Below are 21,173 nucleotides of genomic sequence, written 5' to 3'. Positions count from 1 at the left end.
TGTTGGGTTATACTACAAATTGCAATTATGTTGACGCCTCTGAGGTTGAACAACGCATCCCCAACATATTTCAAACATTTCAAACAACTTTACTGGCAACAGCAAACGTTTTATTTGGACAGGCTTTATAGTACCGCGAGCGAGTTTCCATTTTTTTTTTGGACGAACGCAGCACTAAATTAATGCAACTGTGTGCATTATACATATGAAACTACATAAACGCCGATATTCGATAGTCGAGTGAATTGGTGAAACTTGTTGATTGTGTTGTTGTGCCTACGTCAAATATTGGCATTACCGATTAATGTTTGTCTTGGTTTCCACAGATTTTGTTTCGGTGAAGTATAAAGAGCTTTCGAATTGTTGGAAAACTTTTAAAGGGTCCTATCAAAGTTGTTTTCCAGTCCTGCTTGGGTTTCAGAGAATGTAGAACTTTTGTTTTCGGTTTCCTTTTTTCTGTGGATGTGGGTTGGACGCACAATTTATCGAAAATAAAGTCGGAACAGTCAATGATTTTATTATAAAACAATATTTACAAACCAAATAAAATAAAATTTATTACACAGGTGCGTAGAAATACAATCTTTTGCTGGGATCTTTTATAAAAAGCGGCTTTGCGCTAGTACTCTCATCGTTATCTCCTACATTATCCATTCTCTCCGATATCTCGTCCGCCTTTTCGATCTCATCTCCTTCAGTTATCTCTTCTATCTCGTCGGAGTTAATCATTTTAAGTATTTTCTCATCTTTCATTTGATTTATTTGTTCCGGCAACTGAGGATCGTTGTAAAAGTGCTCAGGTTTTGGAACGACGTCTGCTAATCTCTGAATTCCCGTTCTTCTTGTACTGCTTTGTGTGGTTCTTAATCTTGTTCTTCGTGTATTTAGGGCTCTTGGTGTTGTGGAGTATTCGTTCCCATTATTGCTGAATTGCGACTTTTGAATCTCGTGCGTTGGCGCTTCTCCGAGGTCTGAAATTTCTTCCAGTTCAACATCTTCTTCAGACTTTAGATTTCCCCCATGCTTTTTCTTTTTGTCGTATTTTTTGAAAACATCGACTTGGGACTTTTTTGGCACCACAATTCTAGCGGTCTTAAGTCTATGCCTGTTTTCATTCTGATTCTTCACGTTATCGAGGGGTTGACCACTATCTTCATTTTTGTAATCGCCACTTTGTTGTATGGGTAATTTTCGTATTTGCTTGTAGTTACCTCCGCGTTTTCTAGAGAAATCCCGATCGGCATTGGCAGAGTTTCCAGAAATTGATGCTTCAGTTTGACTATCTAACGAGTTCCTTTTATTTAGTTCTTCAGTTTGCCTGTAGGATCTTTCTTCAAAATCGTCGTCTTCATCTTCTGCTTTATAATTTCCGCCATGTTTCTTATTTTCATCGTATTTCTTTATTACTTCAACTTGTAAGACTTTATTTTTTTCAGAGCCCGCTGCTGCTACTTTATTGATTTCATCATTCTTCCTAGTTTCTAAATTGCCAAATTCAAAATTTTCATCGTCTTTTGCCTTTCTATAGTTTCCCCCGTGCTTTCTAGTTTTGTCGTACGTTTTCATAATTACAACGTCGCTTTTGATTTGGGAAGTAACTTCTTGGTTGTCTTTATTACCATTTTCTTCGTCTATGCTTCTGTCATCCCTATCCACAATTTTTTCTCCATGGTTGTTAAAGCGCAGAACTGGTTCATCCAATGTGTCTTCCAGATTTGATGGCTTGGCGACCTCGGAACCTAATTCAGATCGTCTTCTCAGACTTCTAGCGCTTGCATCTCCTTCTAACTCTTCTTCGAAGGATTCGGATTGGAGTCGTATTCTTTGAGGCCTTCTCCTATATACCCTTTTTGGAGGATCATTTACTGGATACACTCTCTCGACTTGTTCTGTTGTTCTACTAGTCTCTGGGGGAGGACGAGTCCCTCTCGATGTTTGAGGTCTTTGTCTTCTGCGCATTGGCGTTCTCGTAGTTTCAGCTTCGGTTGTTTCCACGACAGTAGTCGTGGGTCTTTTTCCTCTTTTAGATTGTACTGTTGGTGTCGACGAAGGAGTTGAGGTTTCATAATGTTCACTATCCGCTATTGAGCTGGTGGTGGTGGGTACGGGAGTAGTAGCTAGGTTGTCCAAATTATTACTCTCTTGTTCATCAGAAACAACCGCGTCTTGGGAAGGTACTTGAGGTGTTTCCTCTTCATGCTTATGATTGATTTTTTGTCGTTCAATGGTTTTGTATTTCGAATAGTCAATCGCTGTTTTAGGAGCATAGTTTTTAACTTTTGGTAGATAATCCGAAATGTCGAAAATCTGGATATTGGAGAGCTCAATATTTTGGCCTCCTGGTGAATTTTGCACGCTTTCTAGTCGAGATTCTTCACTTTGCTCTTCAACAACTTCTTCTATTGCAGATTCCGTTGTCATAGTGGTTTGCTTCTTTTTAGAATCCTTCGGATCTTCGATAAATTTGTAACTAGTGTCACTTCTGACTTTGGCTAGAATATTTAAAAATTCAGGGGGATTTGTGGAAATAGTAGTAGCGGATGTAGTGGGTTCGGTGCTAGAAGCTGCGCTGCCTTTTTCCGTGGTCGTAGGATCCGGTATTAGTTTATAGCTTGGATCGCTTCTAAGTTTATGGATAAAATCGACGAAGCTTTTTCCGGCAGGCGGAGGTGTAGCGGTAGCCAGTAAGGGCTTCGTAGTTGCCTTCGCAGGTTTCTTAGGAGTCGGATGAGTGGCTGGTTCCTCCTCTATATATTCCACCTCCACATCACCCTCTTCCAATTCTTCTTTTTCATACGGTTTATTGAGATAAACAATTTTTCCAGTTTTTTCGTCGTAATAGTAGTTTCTTGGTCGGTGAGGTACATAGTCGTCGATATCGTCAACAACTGTTTTTTCTAGAATCTCTTCTTGCCTGCCTCTGTTTCTAGAAAGTTCCGAATATGCCGGTCTGTTTGCTTCCCTTTTATATCTAACCGAACGAACTCTTCTTTTCACTAAATTTTCCTGCGAAAGGTAGTCGGAATATCCTCGATACTTTTGGGGAGGAGGAGGCCTTAATCCCAAATAAATATACTTATTAAATCGGGACACAACTGGTTCTTCGAGTTCTTCAACCACTGGGGCTGGACTTGGGTCGGCCTCCGTAGTAGCTGGAACTTTAGTGATCTTATGTTCAAAACGCTTTCGATTTTTGGATGGCGGTGAACGTGTCACGCCGATTTTTTTCGGAGTTTCTATTACAATTGTATTGTAATTTGACTGTTCTGGTGGAACCAGTCCTAAAATGGTTTCCGTCTCTTCAATGAAATCTATCGCGGGAGGTTTGACTGTTGTCGATACGGTCGTTGACCTTTCGGTTGTGGTTACCGTTGGCCGTCTTCGACGTTTTACTTTGGTTCTGACGTTAAGGGTCTTTGAGTTACTGGACTTTTCAGTGGATTCGTGTTCCTTTCTGATTGAATCGGGGAGGCTGGGCCTGAATGGTCGTTCGGTGAGAACAGCGTTGCGCGTATTTGCATCCTGATACTTCTTGACTCTCGGTCTGTTAACTTTTAGAGCTGGCGTTGCTTCGACTGAACTTATGGTGACGCCAGAAGGCTCTGCGTAATCGGAAGCAGCTTGCAGTGGAATTTTTTCCAGTTTGGTAGACACACTGTTTTGTTTAGAACTTTTGATATTGTTTAAAACGTCTGCGAAAACTGCCATCTGTTCACTGGGCTTGATTTCTTCTTTATAAAACACCTCGCTAACTACCTTTTCTTTGGGCAAAACCGTACTTGCTTGGGGATTTATTATGTAGTAAGGAGTTGTGGTGATAAATTTGTTTATGTCGAAAATTGGAAAATACGGTCGCTTAAGCTGAATTCTTCTACGTCTTAAAGGTTCTGGTTTTAAGGTGCTTGCTTCGCTAAGTTCTTTTAGTGTTTTGTCATCTTGTTTTGTAGGCTCTACCATGCCTGATTTTATCGTTTCCTCTTGAACTTCCTTATTAATCTTGTTTTGTTGTGGAATGAATTTGTTGACGTCAAAAACTGGAAAGTAAGGACGACGCAGTTTAAATCTAACTTGGGAGTCAGATTCAAAAGATTCTTCGTCTTGGTCTTCCAAATGCTTGGACTGCCTATTTGCTCCATCGGTATCCCCTGCATCCTGCGATTTTCCAGCTGAGGCGTCAGTATTTTTCGCATTTTCAACGAGTGGCTTAGGTAAATACTCCAGCAACGTAATTTGATCGTAAATATTTTTTGGCGTTAGTGTTATCATATATTTGGGTGTTGTCATTAGTGAAATAATAGGCAGTGGAGTAGGGACTACGATATTTTGCTTGGGAGTGTTAGTTGCTGGATACGACGTAGAAGTGGATGTTATCACTTCTTGAGTAGAAGTTCTTATATGATCGGCCTGCTTCTTCAGTAAAGTATATTCCTTATCTTTTGTCCTAGTGGAATGTATTCTTTCCCCATCTTTTTTGCCGTTTTTAAAAATCTCGTTAAAATTTTCGACCATAGCTGATTCCTTTGACGCACTGTCTTGAGTCTCTATAGACGCAGACCGATCAAGGTCCTTAAATATCGGCTTAACTGGACCTACAAGCTCTTCCTTAAAAAATGGACTGTCCAATGGATTCTCCCCAAAGTATCGGTTTTTAAGGCAGTCTATTTTATTTCCTAATTTAATCCTAGGAGCTCTTGGTGAAGCCGGATATTCTTCGCTAGATTCTTCATCTCCTTCGTCCGAGTCCTCATCTTCTTCACTGGGTTCGTCTTTGCCAGCGTTTTTAACTCGATCCGGAACTGGATCGATGTTTTCTACTTCTGGGCATTTCATCCTTTCCGCATTTTCATAAAACGATAATCTTCCTTCGATTTTGACGGGAATGTTGCCCATGTCCTCGGCGTATCTTAGCGGCGAATCCTTATTTACAGCAGGATCGCTATAGTAAGGATACTTTTGAGTATTATAAGAATTTTTTGGAGGTTTTGTGGGTACGGTGTGGTTAATTTTATCGATAAAGCTTAAATCGATTGCGAATTCAGCCGACCGCTTTTTTCTATCTGAGGTAGAGAGGACGCCTTTTTCGAATTGGACGTCAATCTTTTCGAGGCTTTCAGCTTCTACGTTTTCTGTGACAGTTGCAATGGGTTTTTCAGTTCCATTTGTCTGCAGAAGTTCTTGATCCCATGTTTCGTGTTTGTTATCTAGTGTAATATTACTGTCGCGATTTTTAATTTCATCTGAGGTACCTTTGTTTGTAACAATATCTTTCGATTCGCCGCCTAGTTTTTCTTTCTCGATTTCCTTAATAATCTTTGGATAAATCTTGACGAATTTATGAGATTTGCTGGAATTATTGGGTTGCAGGATTACCTGAACCTCACTGTCGATTTGAACTTCGATATTGCCGTCGGCATTGTCTTTAACAGCGGTAGTTTTTAGCTCTTGAGTAGTTACGAAATTGTTATTTTTTACTTTACTGGATACTGTTGCGTCTTTCTGGCTGTCCGCGGTAGCTTTTGGTGCACTAGGATAAATCGAATCTGCAGGCAGGGCGTCGACTACCTCTTTAGTTGTCTTAGAATCTTGCTCTTTGGTGTTGGAGGGAGTCTGCCGTTTTAACTGACCTTTAGCTTGTTTTTCTTTCTCAAACTCGGAGTAGCCCTCGTCTTGTTCCGCTTCTTTCTCGTGACCCTCGTGGTCGTACGCCAGATCCTCGTAACCTTCTTCGCTGTATACTGTTTGGACCTTGGAATCTTTTATCACCTCTTTTAACCTCCCACTTTCAAGCGGGTCTGATGGCAGATGTTCCTCATTCTCCGATTTTCTTACTTGTGTATATAGTTGCGTGGGAACAAATTCGTCTTCGTCATCTTCGTCATCTTCCTCATCTTCTTCTTGTTGATCCTTTGAGTGAGCCTCTTTGGTTTTCGAACTTATTGTTGTCGGTTTTTCTTTAATAATTTCCTGGGGATGAATGACGGTTTGCGTGGAATGTTCTGGTGGTCCTAGTCTTAAAGTTGGAAATTCATTAAATGGGTTGTAAATTACTATAGGGTTGGGAGAATGGACCGGCTTGATGTCGCTTGTGAGAGGCAGAGCTAAGAAATCTGCAACAAAAGAATGTTACCCATAAGGAAAAATTTTTATCTTTGTTTAATGTACAAAACCTTACCCGCCGCAGAAGCTGGAATTTCGCTTTGGACTTTCGGTCGGTCGTCAGGACTAAATTGCCGCAGTTCGTGTCCAAAGTTTATTTTCTGACTTTCAAAGTACTTTTCTAAATCTTCAAAAACATCGGAGCCATCCGGTTTCTTTTCTTCAATATCCTCACTCGGTCGGTGAAATTTATGTTGAGTAATATGTGGTCTATGTTTCAACCCTGGTATTGCCCACTTCCCTTCACCCGGATAAATTGGCTTGCTGGGAATATCATTTGCCTCCTCCTCTTTACTCCTTCTGATACGTTCTTCTTCGGATGAATCATCATCTTCTTGGGACTCTATCGACTCGTTCGATTCGTCGTAATCTTCTATTTCTTTAGATTCATTTGATTCGGCAGATTCCTTAGATTCGCCGGAATAAATAGATTTGTTTGATTCCTTAGATTCGATTGATCGCTTTGATTCGTCTGATTCTTTAGATTCGAAAGATTCGGGAGATTCTCTAGATTCGATTGATGGCGCGGATTCGTTTGATTCGACTGATTCGGGGCTCCCTCTGTCCCTTATTTTCTTTATTCTATGATCATCCCCTTTTCTTTCCCATTCATTGTCATCTCGTTCTATGTCTTTGTTGTTTTCAGGTTCGTGTAGTTTATCATCTCTGTATTTTTTTTTCAAATGGTTCCTAAAAGATAGACTTTCGTTTTCCTTAACTTCTGTTCGAGGAACGATTTTTCTGGCCCTGTCGCGTCGAGTTTCTTTGGGTGGAAATGAAATCGGCTGTTGAACTTTGGTGTACCGCCTTTCAGGACGAACAGAATGACTCGAGGGGCGGGATTTTCTTCTAGACTCTGTGCTTTTGGCTCTACTGTCTTTGGGTCTAACGAAAACTGACGGCTTAATTGTGGGATGGTTTTCCTGTGGAAAGCTCGTTTCAGTTGGGCTTTGCACCAGGACGTTTCTGTAACTTTCTGTAACAAACACGGGAGGCGTCTGCGTGATACCTATCGGTTTATTTTCGATGTTCTCCGGATAAAAAACTGGTAAAAAATTTTGGAGAAATGGAGGTTGTTGCAATTTATCCTGGTGAGTTGATCTCGCGGGATGAGGAACCGGTTGTGAACGCTCCAAATAAATGTTACGGTGTCTTATCGGTGAGTAAGTGGCGAAAATCTCTTCAGCCGCTTTTGGTTGCTGGGGTGGTACAGGTTGATAGTTGAATGGTTTATTATCAGCCGATATGTCTGGATTAAAATTAACCTTGTCGTTTCCGGGAGGAAATATGTACATGCCATTACCGTCGAGTACAAGTTGATTGGGATTCGCTACTTGACTCCCAAGCGAACCGACGATCGGAGTCCAACGTTTCTGCTGAGCATTATCACTACGCGCGTTATTGTCTTGTGGCACTTCTTTCAGTTTATCGTCTGTGTCGATTTCTTTCCACGAAGGCGGCACTTGAATCGCGACACTCGCGGATATAAAAACGGTCAGTAACGTTACACACTTCATTTTGTTGTCTCTTTAAATAGTTATAACATCTTCGGGGTTAACGGATCAAGGTCACCATCGCTTTTGCAAAAGAAAGTGAAGACTGATAGCCGTGGCTTTGGGAAAGTTGTACGTTATCCTTCATAGTGTTATTTCGTTTTGCGAGTCTGCATAAATAACTTTGGATATAGCAGATGTTTGAGGAAACCATATTTGCGTGGCATTTATATCATCGTATCTAGGTTGTGTCCGAACGGTTGGATTTGAACGATATAAATATGTATTTAAGAGGTCATGGAGTGCACTAAAGCGCAATTTAACGACATTTCTAACAATTAGACAAGACAAGACAGGAGAAGACTAAGTTTGTTAAAATGAGTCCAGTCATTTACGAGCTTACGCTGTTCATTTAATAACATATTAGGCCACTACACACTTTATTTTTATAGATACGCCAAAAACTGTTCGAATAAAGCTTAGCTTTATAAAGCATATATTTTTTTGGTACATTTAGTAGGAGCATTTTAGAGAAAAATGACGCCCATCTAAAAATACTTTCGATGTCAAAAAAATCCTCATTTTCAAAATATCAACAGCACTACGTGACACAAGCGTCTAATCATCATATTTTTCGTCAAAAACCTTAAACCTCAGTTCTTGTCCAGATATTCTAATTAAAATTGCAATAGTGCCAACTTTTTAGAAAACACTTTGTTTCGTTTTTTACTTATTTTTTGTGCGTTTTTCAACTAAAAGCAAGTAATAATAATGTTCCACCGCTATTTTTCATTGCTCTCTTTTAATTTTCATTATTCAGAAATCGACTTCCTGTTATTATTTTATCGATTTCTCAGCAATTCGCAGTAGTTTCACTATCTCGAGAATGTAAGGAATGCGATGTTAAGTAAAATTTCATTTAAATATAATAATTGTTTTGCAGAAATTTGCAACGCAAGCTTGATGTTACGTCATAAACATTTGTTACGGTAATTAAGGTGATTATAGGAACAAAACATGCTTCAAAATTGTAAAAATCCATACCTCCTATAATACAGATTATATTAAATAATATCCGTTTTCCATTATCTGTTAACAGATAACATAATGTAGATGGTTTGTAAGACTAAAGCTTTGTGATCTGGTAATTAATCAAATTCTGACCGCCGCCATTACGGCAATATCAAAATCAGAGTATATTATGTAAAATTTTGCTACAACATTATAAATGTCGTACCTTTTATTTATTGACTTATAAATTGACTTATAAAAATTATTCCAAATTGAAACGTGGATAAATAACATGAGCCATTTTTTGTGAAACGAAAGATGAAAGTAAAACATTGTTATATCGCTTTTCATTCACAACCTACACATTTCAAGGGAATTTAATTAACGAATGTGCCAATCTAAAATATAAAAAGATTAATCCGAAAAACTAAAATTTAGTAATTCTAAAAATGCATGGTATACTGCCGGCGTGTAGTCTTCAGATATGTTATCCTTAGAGATTTTGAAAAGAATGATAACGGGTCCAGGAAAACCAATACCAAATTCTTTCCGAGAGAGCAAAGCAGGTTGTTTCTAAAGTTTGATGCTTAATATTAGGAGAAACAAGAGACGTTTGGAATAAAATGGTGCATTAATAAGGTGGAAATATCTGACATTTGTAATATACACGTCTATCCCGTTATATATTTTTTATAAGTATACATCTATTTGAAATAATTTGTTGCACACGGGACGAGTAGATTTTCGTTCATAATTTCTTCGGCGACTGTGTTAAACAGTTGTTTATGTTAATTTTTTTGAATATCTGATCTCCGATGGATATAACGTCCTTTGTGTGCTCATAAAAAATTACAAACATTTGTAATTCATTTCATAAAATTTTGAAGAAGAATGTAATTGTTTGACAAGTCAATCATATCCTTCAATAATATAATAGTACCCACAAAAAACTAAGATTTTGGCACAAAAATAACACATATACATAACACAAATAAAAGGGCGAATATAATGTTCAGTTTTATTCTCCGGAACGAATCAAATTTTCAACAAATAATAACTTTTAAAACCTTGGACAAATCACTAGTAAGAAGTATACTTGAGTACGTTTCGTTGGTCTGGTCCTCCTTTACCAAAAATATACAGAAGGAATAGAAAAAATTCAGAAGAAATTTTAAGCTTTTATATCAAACTTTACTTCAAGAATTTCGTTGCTTATTTATTTATTTGAACCTAACAGGCATGTAGTACAAACTATTTAATAGTTACAGAGTCATTGCAAGTAATGATGATATGGCGAAATTCAACCTAAAATCTAGCCACAAACATTAACTCAAATAAAAAAAACAACACTAGAATCAAGACGGAAAAAAATCTGTACTAAAGTTCTTTTTTAAATTAGTTCATTACGAAATTGATTGTTCTTTTGTCCCAAGTAGTATAAGTTTCAACTGTATTAACTATTTTACAAATAGAAGTAGCGTTTTTGCTTTAAATAGATCTCCTACCGATGCAAACTCGCCACTATTCCGATGCGCAATTTAGCGTACAGACTAACAAAGAAAATTGATATTTTTTATTATACTTCCACTAATTCATTCAAAAACCACTTGAAAAAATTAGCATTTAAACCCTAAAGTATTGTATTTAGTGTTACCTGATGTTTTTTGGTTTATACAAGGAATTTAGTTTCTTTTTTTTTCTCGTTTTGCTATAACGTGCGGTTAATGTAGCTAAGATTTGAGTTTGTAATATCTGTTATTGGGCTGTGAAGTATGTTGAATGCAATTAAATAAATAAATAAATTATTAAATATAGAATAGAAAACCTTATAAATATTCGATTTAATGGTGGTGGCAATATTTTGATTGCTTTTCTCTGTAGAACTATTTTGTTTCTAAAAGAACTTGTTATAAAAATTGATAGAAAAAAATTATTAAGCAGGTAGTCTAAATTACACTTACTACACCATCGTGGGAAATATTTATATTTACCTAATTACCCTAATAGCCGCCAAAACGAATTACCTATTGTCCAACATTTAACACAGCGTGTCATCGCCGATAAACATATTTAAATTTATAAATAAATTTAAATCAAGCGTAGCCGAGAAGCAAGTAGAAAGTACTCTCATTTTCTCCGCCGTTCCCTATCGGCTATTGAAAAAAAGTCTGGTTCATTACATAAACCTCAAAACAAAAACTTGGAATTTAGTCGATATCAGGTCGACCCATTGACGCGCAGAATTAATTCATTGGAATTATCGTCATCTTACCAATTCTTTTAAATTCCAAATCAAGTTCTTTTCGAATGTTTTTTATAAATCATTAGGTCGGAATAGTTATCTGAAAAGTCCTTATTTCTCGTACAATTTCCACTCGATTTAGTTTGGCTCGTTCTTACATTAGTAATTGAATTTCAATTGCCGTCAAATTACATCCATTTATTTTGATTCAAATTAAATATAATTTGTCAACAAGGAGTAGAGACAGGACAATAGTATATTTTAGATATATTAATTTAACTTCAAATTCTTTTATTTAATAGCTACAGAGGGGATATATCTCATAAATACATAAAATAAATAAATGTTTGCCATTTCCTTTAGAATGAGGCTAAAATCAGGCACCGATAATATTGGTATAATGATATAAATTCCAGTTTATCTTGTGCTGATGATTTTAACTTGGTCAACGAAGTTGTGATGTAGTTAATTTATTAGAAATTGAACTGAGGTGGCCTTTACTTGATGAAAATCCATTTATCAAAATAAATAAGAACTAAAAGTTCAGATTTTCACGAAATTATATATTATGACATGACAATTATTTCGACAACACCGTGTCTTTATCAAAATCAAAATTTAGTTTATTAGTGGCAAATTTTTTATTTTTAAAATCCTTTCAACCATTGGTACGTGATTAAGCATTGAAAGCGTACATTTTTCTTGTTTTCCCTGTGTACTTTTGCGTTTCTAGTACAACAGTATCTAAAAGGTACACGAGGTACCACAATGTGAATATTATCCTATTATTAGAGAAAGTAATAGCCACAGGCGACTTCTTGATTTTCATTGTTTTTAATTAATGAACGAATAACTTCCTTATCTCTCAATTTACTATCTCCTATACAACTAACTTTTTAATATTTTTTTGTATATGGCAAATAAAAGCAACTTAAATAGTTATGCGATTTTTTATTTTTCAATAGTCCACAATAAGTTTTAAATTTTCGAAAAGACAATTCAATCGAATTTGTAAGACATCGATTATTTTGTATTGATTCAAAGGTATGTTGAAGTGATTCCAGGGATTCAGAATTGAATAATAGTTTTTGTTTTTCCTCCAAAACCAATCAAAACTATTAGGCATATTAATTAGTCCAAACGGGTAGTCAAAGTTCGAGAATAGATGTGACTTATCTGGCATCTATAGGATGTGGGTTCAATTTGATTCTAATTAAGACTCAATTGCATCCGGTGCGATTTAACATGCAATTTTGCATGCTGAAATTAAAACTTTCAGCATCAGGCTGTCTGAGTTCAAAGTTCACGTCGAATAACATTTCCGAAAGTTACTCAGTTCTTGGTCTAAAGCATGCTAAGCACTATTTCAGTTTAACCGTCTCACGTTAAATTGATAAATTGCATTTTTGCTTTGATGAAAAAAGAATTAAATCTAGTCATAAAATATCACCTTACTAAATAAAAGTAAAAGATCGATATTTTCCAAAATCCAACATCGCTCTTTTTTTGCCATCATTGGGAATCATATAACCTGTTAAAAATATTGTTTATGCAACTTCAATATATTGTAGATATTGTAGGAGAGGTTATTCTAGACGCAATAGAAGCAATGGTCATAATATTGCCGAAAATATCTAAATTATATCAAGTAGCATTATTTATAAAATTTTATGGACTTACGAATCGCAGCAAGGAAGCCCAATTAAAAAAAAAAGACTGCTGGTAGGCTAAAATATTGGGAGCTTCACGTTCTAAGCGTCGATCCCTAAGAGTTTGGTGTGGTTTAAAAACCAACCATGTTACTATGACCCATTTTTTATAACTCAACGTTGAAGAGAGAAATCTATTCACGAATTTTAAGCGAAAAAATAGAAAATCTTTTCAAAAATATCGGGTTTGTGATTTCAGTGAGAGAGTATTTACATAATACATTTTTCACGTGGATGGAAAAAGCCAAATTTATTTTGTGCTGCATGAAAATACAAATTTCCATCCTGACTATATAATACGATATATATATATATATATATATATATATATATATATATATATATATATATATATATATATATATATATATATATATATATATATATATATATATATATATATATATATATATATATATATATATATATATTCTCACGTATTGATTCACGGATGGAAAAATGTGATGACACTATATTCCGGGATATCATCCGTTGGGTCGTTGAACTCCGACTGGAATCCTGCAAATCCTGCATCCGACTGGAATCCTGCAGACGTTTCGCCAAAATCTCACTTGGCATCTTCAATGCTCGCGCTCCGAAAACACTTCGAAGTGTGTTCGAAGTGTGTTCGAAGTGTTTTCGGAGCGCGAGCATTGAAGATGCCAAGTGAGATTTTGGCGAAACGTCTGCAGGATTCCAGTCGGAGTTCAACGAGCGAACGGATGATATCCCGGGATATAGTGTCATCATATATATATATATATATATATATATATATATATATATATATATATATATATATATATATATATATATATATATATATATATATATATATATATATATATATATATATATATATATATATATATATATATATATATATATATATATATATATGATGACACTATATTCCGGGATATCATCCGTTCGCTCGTTGAACTCCGACTGGAATCCTGCATCCGACTGGAATCCTGCAAATCTTGCAAATATATATATATATATATATATATATATATATATATATATATATATATATATATATATATATATATATATATATATATATATATATATATATATATATATAGATTTCGAAAATTTAACGGTGTATTCAGGAAAATGGAGGACATTTTGAACAATTAGCGCAATCTTTCTAATTAATAAATTAATATTTACATACTTGTACTATTCTCCGGCCATATTTGCTTTTTTGATATTTTTGTATATAGAACGACAATATTTCGATTTTTCTTGTGAATTGAAAACATTATTGTTTTATACATTTTATATATTTTTATACATGATGATGCATAGTCAATAAATTATTTTTGGCTAATTCTGGTCTTGTGTAAGAACGGGTTCCAATAAAAAATATATATAAAAATGTGATCTACCATACTTTTTTGAAAATCAACACGTTAAAGCCTTCGTATTAAACTTATTTTTTTAAATGTGAAATTAAAAAGTTGCTGTCGTTTTGTACAACAGCTCTGAAGTTGAAAACGCTTTCTAGTGATTTTTCTCGGTATTCAAAAGAGTTTGGATGAATAAAGATCTGATTATAGAAAAAAAATCAAACTCATCTCTGCTGAACCTTCATTTACAATTTATTTACATTGTTTTGGTAATAAGGTATTTAAAATACCTATGGGGCCTTGCTTATATGCTTTCGTCGATAGAAAAATACTCCTTTTCGACTAGGCAGTCGTTTTATGGTGGCGTTTACCCTACTGCTACAGTTATTACCGCGTAGCATATGTTAGATGCGAGGGAGAGTGGTGATAAAGTTTCAGAACGCTCCTGGTCAAAGTTTATGTTCCGGAAAATATTTAATTGAGCCAGAAGCGTGGTCACCTTATTACTATACTATTTTTATTTTTGACATCCAATTTTGCTCGGATAAAACCCTCCGATAATGTAGGGAGTAGATATTGGACGATATAATGACGCGTAAATTTGATACCACATTTAATATGCTTTTATGTGACGTTTTATGCGAGACGAGCGGGAAAACAGGAAATTAGGTCCAAAAACAAAAAAAAAGTGGCAAAACAGTTTATCCCATTTTCGCGTTGACGGGATATATGATATTGTATCCTTTACGACTTCCTGAAATAAATATGGAAAGTATAAGAACGTTTTTAAAAGTGTGCTCATTCACGGTTACTTTGTGAATAATTGAAGCAACCATATCGCAAAGATTTTCCTTCGATCATGCCGGTCGGTTGTTTACCGATTTTATTACGAATTTTTGATTGAGAAAAATTATTTGCTTAAATTTGATTGCTTTTTCCTCCCTAAAATTTATGTGCAGCGTGTTCTTTGGTGAAACAAAAGATTCCGCAAATAAAATCGCCCTCGCAATTGTCGAGTTACAGGCCGATATTGAAAATAATACATTTTCAGGTATCCCTTGAATCGCAGTTGCTTGATAAACGACAAAAACGAATCGTATTAGAACTTGTTACGTAGATTCCTATGACGTATCAATTTTTTTTTGTTTTAATTGTTGGAGTTTTCAAAATATTGATCAATGGTTGTTTTTTTCTTCATAACATTGTGGACATTCAAATTTTTAAAAATAACCGGACACACTTCCAAATTGCCGAAACTTGCTGAACATTATCAAGTCAATTACGCAGGTACCTAAAATTTCAATGTAGCGATTGACAGTCAGATTTCCCTCCTTAGTATCTCTGATAACATTGAGACCTCTAAAGTCAGATTTGAATCTTTTGAAATTGTTTTCCGATGATTGTGTTGCAAATAAATTGTTATGCGTTGTTATATGAAAAATAAAGTTTATTGTTTTTTCTTTGTTTCAAATAAATCTATATCGTTATTTACAAAAATATTCATGGAAGTAAAGTAATTACTATAAAAGTTAATTTTGTTGAGACTAAGGGCCGTTTCTCCATTGTCAACTTAAAATTAAACTTAAGGAAAATCCACTTTTTGATTGTTATACAAAAAGGGTAATTTACACGAAATCTCTAACTACAGAGGAATAGCATTGTTGTTAATATTCTCAAAAATTTTGGAGACAGCTTTCTATAAAAGGCTGTTGGAATTTTTAGAGAAAGTAAACTTTTTGCAGTAATAACCAGTTTGGGTTTCGTAGGGGAGTATCAACACATGATGCAATTGTTGCTCTACACAATAAAATACTAACTAATTTAGATAATAATAAACCAACAACTTGTCTTCTTTTCGATCAAAAAAGAGCTTTTGACGTAATTAACATTATATAACATTGTAATTGATTTGGTGCTTCTAAAATATTCCAAAACATAAATTAAGTTCGGTAGCAAACAGCTCAATCGTCCTTCCAATAAAACTTTTTAATAAATTACCACCTGGGATGGGACGGATTTCGGGCTGCGGTTTAAGGCTGAGATGAAAGAATTGCTTATCCAGAAGGCATTTTATTCTTTTTAATCTGTACAAGAGTACCTGCAGTGCACTTTTTAATTCATGTTTTAACCAACGTTTGTCCATTTCAACTTGTGTTTGTTTTTTCTAACTGTATGTGTTATTTTAAAAATGTTGTGTATCTTTATTGGTTGTGTATTTTGACATTATCCTATACTTACAATGTAAGTCGTATGGAAATAAAGTATATTATTATTATTATTAACGAGGGTGTCATCCCTCTAATTTTTTCAGTTGGGAATGAGGCTTAAGTAACACTTCATTAAAAACAGCTTTTAATTCTTTATATATTGCTGTTTAGTTTTCGAAAAACAAAACTATAAAGATTGCAGCAGAGCTTTTAAACGGCATAAAAGTAATTTTTATCAGCTAAATAAAATGCTAAGTGACTTTAACAAATGTAGTTGACTTAAACGGTTATGTTTCAACTGACAAATCTGTATTTCAATTAATTTGGCAGTAATGCCAAATGCAAATGAAAGCTATGATTTACCGCATTAGATGTGGAATAGAATAATATATGTATATTTACCCCCCACCCCCCCCCAGCGAACTTTACAATTGTACTAATTTGAAAAATGCATTCACTGTTCGAAGTCTGGAACACACAACTCTTTGGTCAACGGCTTTTGCATTGCAACAGCAATTAACTATAGTTTTTGTGTCCACTCGGTTAGCTAACAATGTTAATTCGAAAAGAAAGTTGGCCAATGAAGGACAACCACCGCCATTATTTATTCCAAACCTGTTAATAGACTTAAATCAAGAATGTTGCACTTGGCTGTCAGCGGCCGAAGTAATTCAATGAGGAAGGAACTGATATACAATTCCACAAGGGTCTCAAATTAAAAAAGAACCAATATTTTCGTTCGTTCAATTTTGTTATATTAATTCCGATACTTTTCCGTCTAACAAAAAAAATTGTCGCAGAGTATTGCCAAAACATTTTGCTTTATCTGCTATTTAAAATTGCCAAATATTTTTCATTTGCTATAAGTGTAACAAATATTAAATTATTTCATTCTAAATTTTAGGGAAAATCTTAATCAATTTCAATTTAATTGCGTTAGTTGGTTTCAATATCAAGCGCTTTTATAGTTTGAAATTGCAATATTATTGCGCCATTTTTCGTGGGGCGGAAAATTAATATGTAAATTAGAAATAACAAGCTCTGAGTCACTTTGAGATTATATTTCCACACTTTTGGTATAAATTTATCGCCGCACTTGTTTTCCATAGAAAAATTCATATTTTCTAAGTATGTAATTATTTTCAGTTGATTACATTGTGATTAATTCAAACAGAATTAAATTATTAACATTTAATTTTTGAGGATTTCTTTTCATTAATTATTACCGAAGTAGTAACTAAGTCGACATATACTAAAAATAAATAAAAATTTTATTTTTATTATGAATTATGAAAGCGTGTACTTTACAAAAAAAATTTTCTTATGCTTTCGCTAAATTCATATAGGAAAGGATATTATATTACCAAATGGCCTAGTAACGTCCAATTAGTAAGTGCAACCTAATGATAGAACGTTGCAAAAGGAGGTATACAGGAATAGCGAAATATATGCGTAAATATTAATATTATTATGTTATCATTCATTTTAATTCTCCAAGGAATTTATTAAAAGGTTCAATTTCTTCAATCGTTATTAAATTCTCACATTTTTATTGAAAGGAAGTTTTGAGTTTTGTTTAAATGTAATTAATATCAATATCTCAATATGTAGATAATTTGTTAATTACCCTTGTTTTGTAAATTCTACCGGGTGTTTGCTAATAATATGCGAGTATTTGTGGGTGTGGTTACATTTACAAGAAAAATGATGCTTGTTTGAATGCGAGTCGATGCTAATCAGTGGCCTGCGTATGAACAATGACTTCGATATTTTTGAAAAAAATAATGGTATCACTTTAATCAAATATTACATTATTTCTTTGTACCGGAATTTTTTTCTTTATAGTATGGATTTATCGTTCACATTGAAACTAAAAATTCAGTGAAAAAAATTGTACTTTCTTATTAATATTACCCCTGATGTTTTACTGCGAACCTCAAATAACTATCGTTAATTTCTCATATAAAATCTTGCATCTGTCTGAGTCCATCAAAATCAGAATTAAAATGCAATTTTAGTATTGTATAGGATTCGCACTAAATATAAAAGAAAATCTCTATATTACACTTCACAGAACAAACAGAACAATTAATCAAAAAATTCACCTACACATTTTGTTTTTTGAAGGTTGGTCAAACATGACGTACCTGTTAGATATCCCCAGGTAAGCAACATCAAGACTTTTATTCACTATTCTTAGCCTCTTTAGTGGTATCTTAAAATCACGTTTATTCTTTGTCGGAATAGCGTAAACATAATTATTTTTTTATAAAAATTTTTGTTCTGAAAATATACCTTTGCCAAATCACTATCCTAATTTTTTGAGAAAGAGAGAAAACGACAGATTCCACAACTGAACTTATGTTTCTCCAGGTTTTCCCTTTTCAATTATCGGTACTAAAAAAATATTCCCAAAATAATCTATTGTTGTAAATCTCAAACTACGGTAAAATCAATAAAAAAAAGTTGGACTTGGATAAGTATATTAAAATAAATGCTCTGTTAATAATATTTCGGTATATTGAAAGCCACTTGCGATACGGAAATACAAAATTAACAGCTAGTTCTTACGCTTTAGGAAACACAGGAAGATGATTTTCTTTTAAGAAAAAAACAAAATTATCTTATAAGAAGTTAAGAAATTAGGTATATCTGGTAATTTCTAATACTTGTTTTAGTCGCTGTGAAACGACTCAAGATCAGAATTGCTGATACTAGCTACTAGAAACTTATTTTGTACCAATTCAATTAATTTCCAAAGCTTATCGCGAACGCTTTCGCAAAGTGACATTACCGCTCTCGCGATAGACAAGGTTTCCAAGTATCAATTTAAACTTAATTTTAAGTACGCAGTTCTGATCATAACTGAGGGTTTAAGATGGAGTTAGTGTTTGAAGGAAATCGATGCAATCTGTAGAATATTTTTGCGCCGAACTTCTGAGCCAAAGACTTATTTATTTATTTATTAACTTAAGTTAACAATAACTTTGCTGAGCGTTAAGGGGTTAGGACGAAATTTTTATTTTTTAGAATTCTTGCTTTCTCAGTTACCCTTTTTTGTTGAAGTTACGTTGAAATGGTGGAGTAGTTTTGTTTTCATTTGTTAAAAAACAATGTATTTATCGTAATGGAAAATATCGTCGATATTTTTAAGACGCACTAGAGTACGTTGAACCTTATTTTGTGAATAAAGTTCAGGGCAGTGGACCCTCTTCATTTTAGGCATAACTTAATTACCAATTCTAAGTGGACCCTTAAAGTTCTTATTGGAAAAATTTCCCTTTCAGAGAACTAACACATTCCCGAATTACACTGTACTATTGGAATTTAATAAAGAATGAATGCTATACCACATCACTACTATGTTGTTATTGTCCCCAAACCGGATTATTTCTCGAATATTATGCATTTTAAAAAATGGCAAAGGATATCAATACAAAAATTTACACAGAACTCAATCCAGACGATATCTTTGGTTAGTTTTACAGAATAAAGCATTCTTATCTATAATGTATTTATAATGTATAAAACTGCATTCGAATAGCGAAAATGGCTAGTCTCTTAGTTTTGGTGAGTTTTGGCCAGCAAACTTTTCTAAGCTGCTGAGCGACCCACGTCTCATCAAATTTAAGCAAGCAATCTGCAGGTAAACTAAACAAAACCAGTCAAAACCACTCATTGACATGTTTTTTCTACTAACCAATGGTTGAAAATTTGCAGACCAAGTAATTATTTTGCAGTTTTTTTTTTCTTTTTTGACTTTTTGCTAAATTGGTTGCAGAACAAGGATAGCAGGCGGTTTTATATTTTTTACAAGCAAAATTTTGGTATGCTGGCCAAATGATTTAATAGCTAAATTTTGTTACGAATCAATTTTAATTTTTTATCATAGTGCACGCTTTAAATAATTGAAAAAATAAAATATTTCTAAAATTAACGGTGCAAAAAGTACTTCTATTTAGCACGAAAACTTTCTCAAAGTTATTTAGCCTTTTTGCAATATTTGTTTAAAAAATTTGATATTTTCTTCAACAAAAATTCTCAGAATTCAAAACTGACAACGCGTGATACTATGAACGAATGCCACGCAAATATCACCGCCAGCAAGGGCCCGATCTTTATACCAGGTTCCAAAGTTTACACTTTAATCCCGGGTTGCACTTGATTTCGCGCCAACACACAATCACTTTCTTATCTCGGCTCGCAAAATCGTACTAACTCCGTACGGTCAAATCGCCGCTGTTGGCCCAATCTCAAACAAAAACTGTCACTTTCACAAGTTGCCGAGGTAGCACTGCGGTCAAATCAAAACGATAAATTTATGCCGCTACGGTAATTCATTATAGGGAACGAGAGGCTGCTGCTGGCCTGCAGAACTAGAAACAACGCGAAACAAAAATGAAGAAAATGTGTTGAACAGCTGGCGGTAAGCCGTAGAAGCAATCGGCGCGCACAAGTGAAACGGTTGAGATGAAAACAGTTGACTGACACACTACTGCCGCTTCCGTTGATGAAGATGGGGTCAACGAAAATGAAGACGTATACGGGGGCAGCCGATCTTATTCATTGTCGATTGGTCATGTCACGATATCTTCACTTTAAACGGATATCGACTGCATTGCGAGAAGAAAAGGTGATAAAACACGGAAGATACTTTGATCCTTTATGCCAAACTGGTTGACGAACGCGATCAATTGTCTTCGCTCGTCAGTTTCAATTTGGCGTGCACCTCGTATTGGTTACGGAAGAAGGGGGGCGTGAAGATCGCCAACGGAACCGTGCGATTCTGTATCCATGAAAACTACACATGTTTAAAATAATTAAGAAGCGTGGCGTATGTGTAGTCGAACATGGTGAAAGTAACGATAAAGTAACTACAGAGTGGCTTCAAAAAACATACAGAAATATCCAGAGGGTATTTGAGTTTTAAGCATGCGCCGTTTTCCACCTTTTCTTTTTTTGTTCGGGCTACTTTTTTTTCCACGTATTTCTTACCT

The 21,173-nt window shown here is 34.6% G+C and overlaps 2 protein-coding genes across 4 annotated transcripts in view; both read right to left on the bottom strand.

Moving 5' to 3' along the window:
• The window catches only part of LOC132700040 (synaptotagmin-15-like), a 123,973-nt gene that overhangs the window by 80,537 nt on the left and 22,263 nt on the right, over positions 1-21,173 (bottom strand).
• Positions 478-20,635, bottom strand: LOC132699335 (uncharacterized). Of its 3 annotated transcripts, none has more exons than XM_060665987.1 (3): positions 20,301-20,635; positions 6,173-7,819; positions 478-6,107 (listed from the first exon to the last, which is right to left on the bottom strand). In XM_060665987.1, exons 2-3 carry the CDS (start codon positions 7,671-7,673, stop codon positions 559-561), a joined length of 7,050 nt encoding a protein of 2,349 aa, XP_060521970.1. In that variant the 5' UTR covers positions 7,674-7,819; positions 20,301-20,635; the 3' UTR covers positions 478-558. The 3 variants fall into 3 exon arrangements, with proteins under 3 accessions (XP_060521970.1, XP_060521972.1, XP_060521971.1); XM_060665989.1 differs by having other exon boundaries at positions 6,173-7,733; XM_060665988.1 differs by having other exon boundaries at positions 20,318-20,635.

Source organism: Cylas formicarius, unplaced genomic scaffold (genome assembly GCF_029955315.1).
Source record: "Cylas formicarius isolate icCylForm1 unplaced genomic scaffold, icCylForm1.1 PGA_scaffold_3__17_contigs__length_32017465, whole genome shotgun sequence".
Lineage (NCBI taxonomy): Eukaryota > Metazoa > Arthropoda > Insecta > Coleoptera > Brentidae > Cylas > Cylas formicarius.
This window is presented reverse-complemented; position numbering and strand designations above follow the sequence as displayed.

Excerpts from the sequence above, each read along its gene's own strand:
- LOC132699335 (XM_060665987.1), bottom strand. The coding sequence starts at position 7,673 with ATGAAGTGTGTAACGTTACTGACCGTTTTTATATCCGCGAGTGTCGCG. Across the intron at positions 6,108-6,172 it reads AATTCCAGCTTCTGCGGCGG|ATTTCTTAGCTCTGCCTCTC; the intron begins GTAAGGTTTTGT and ends CTTTTGTTGCAG.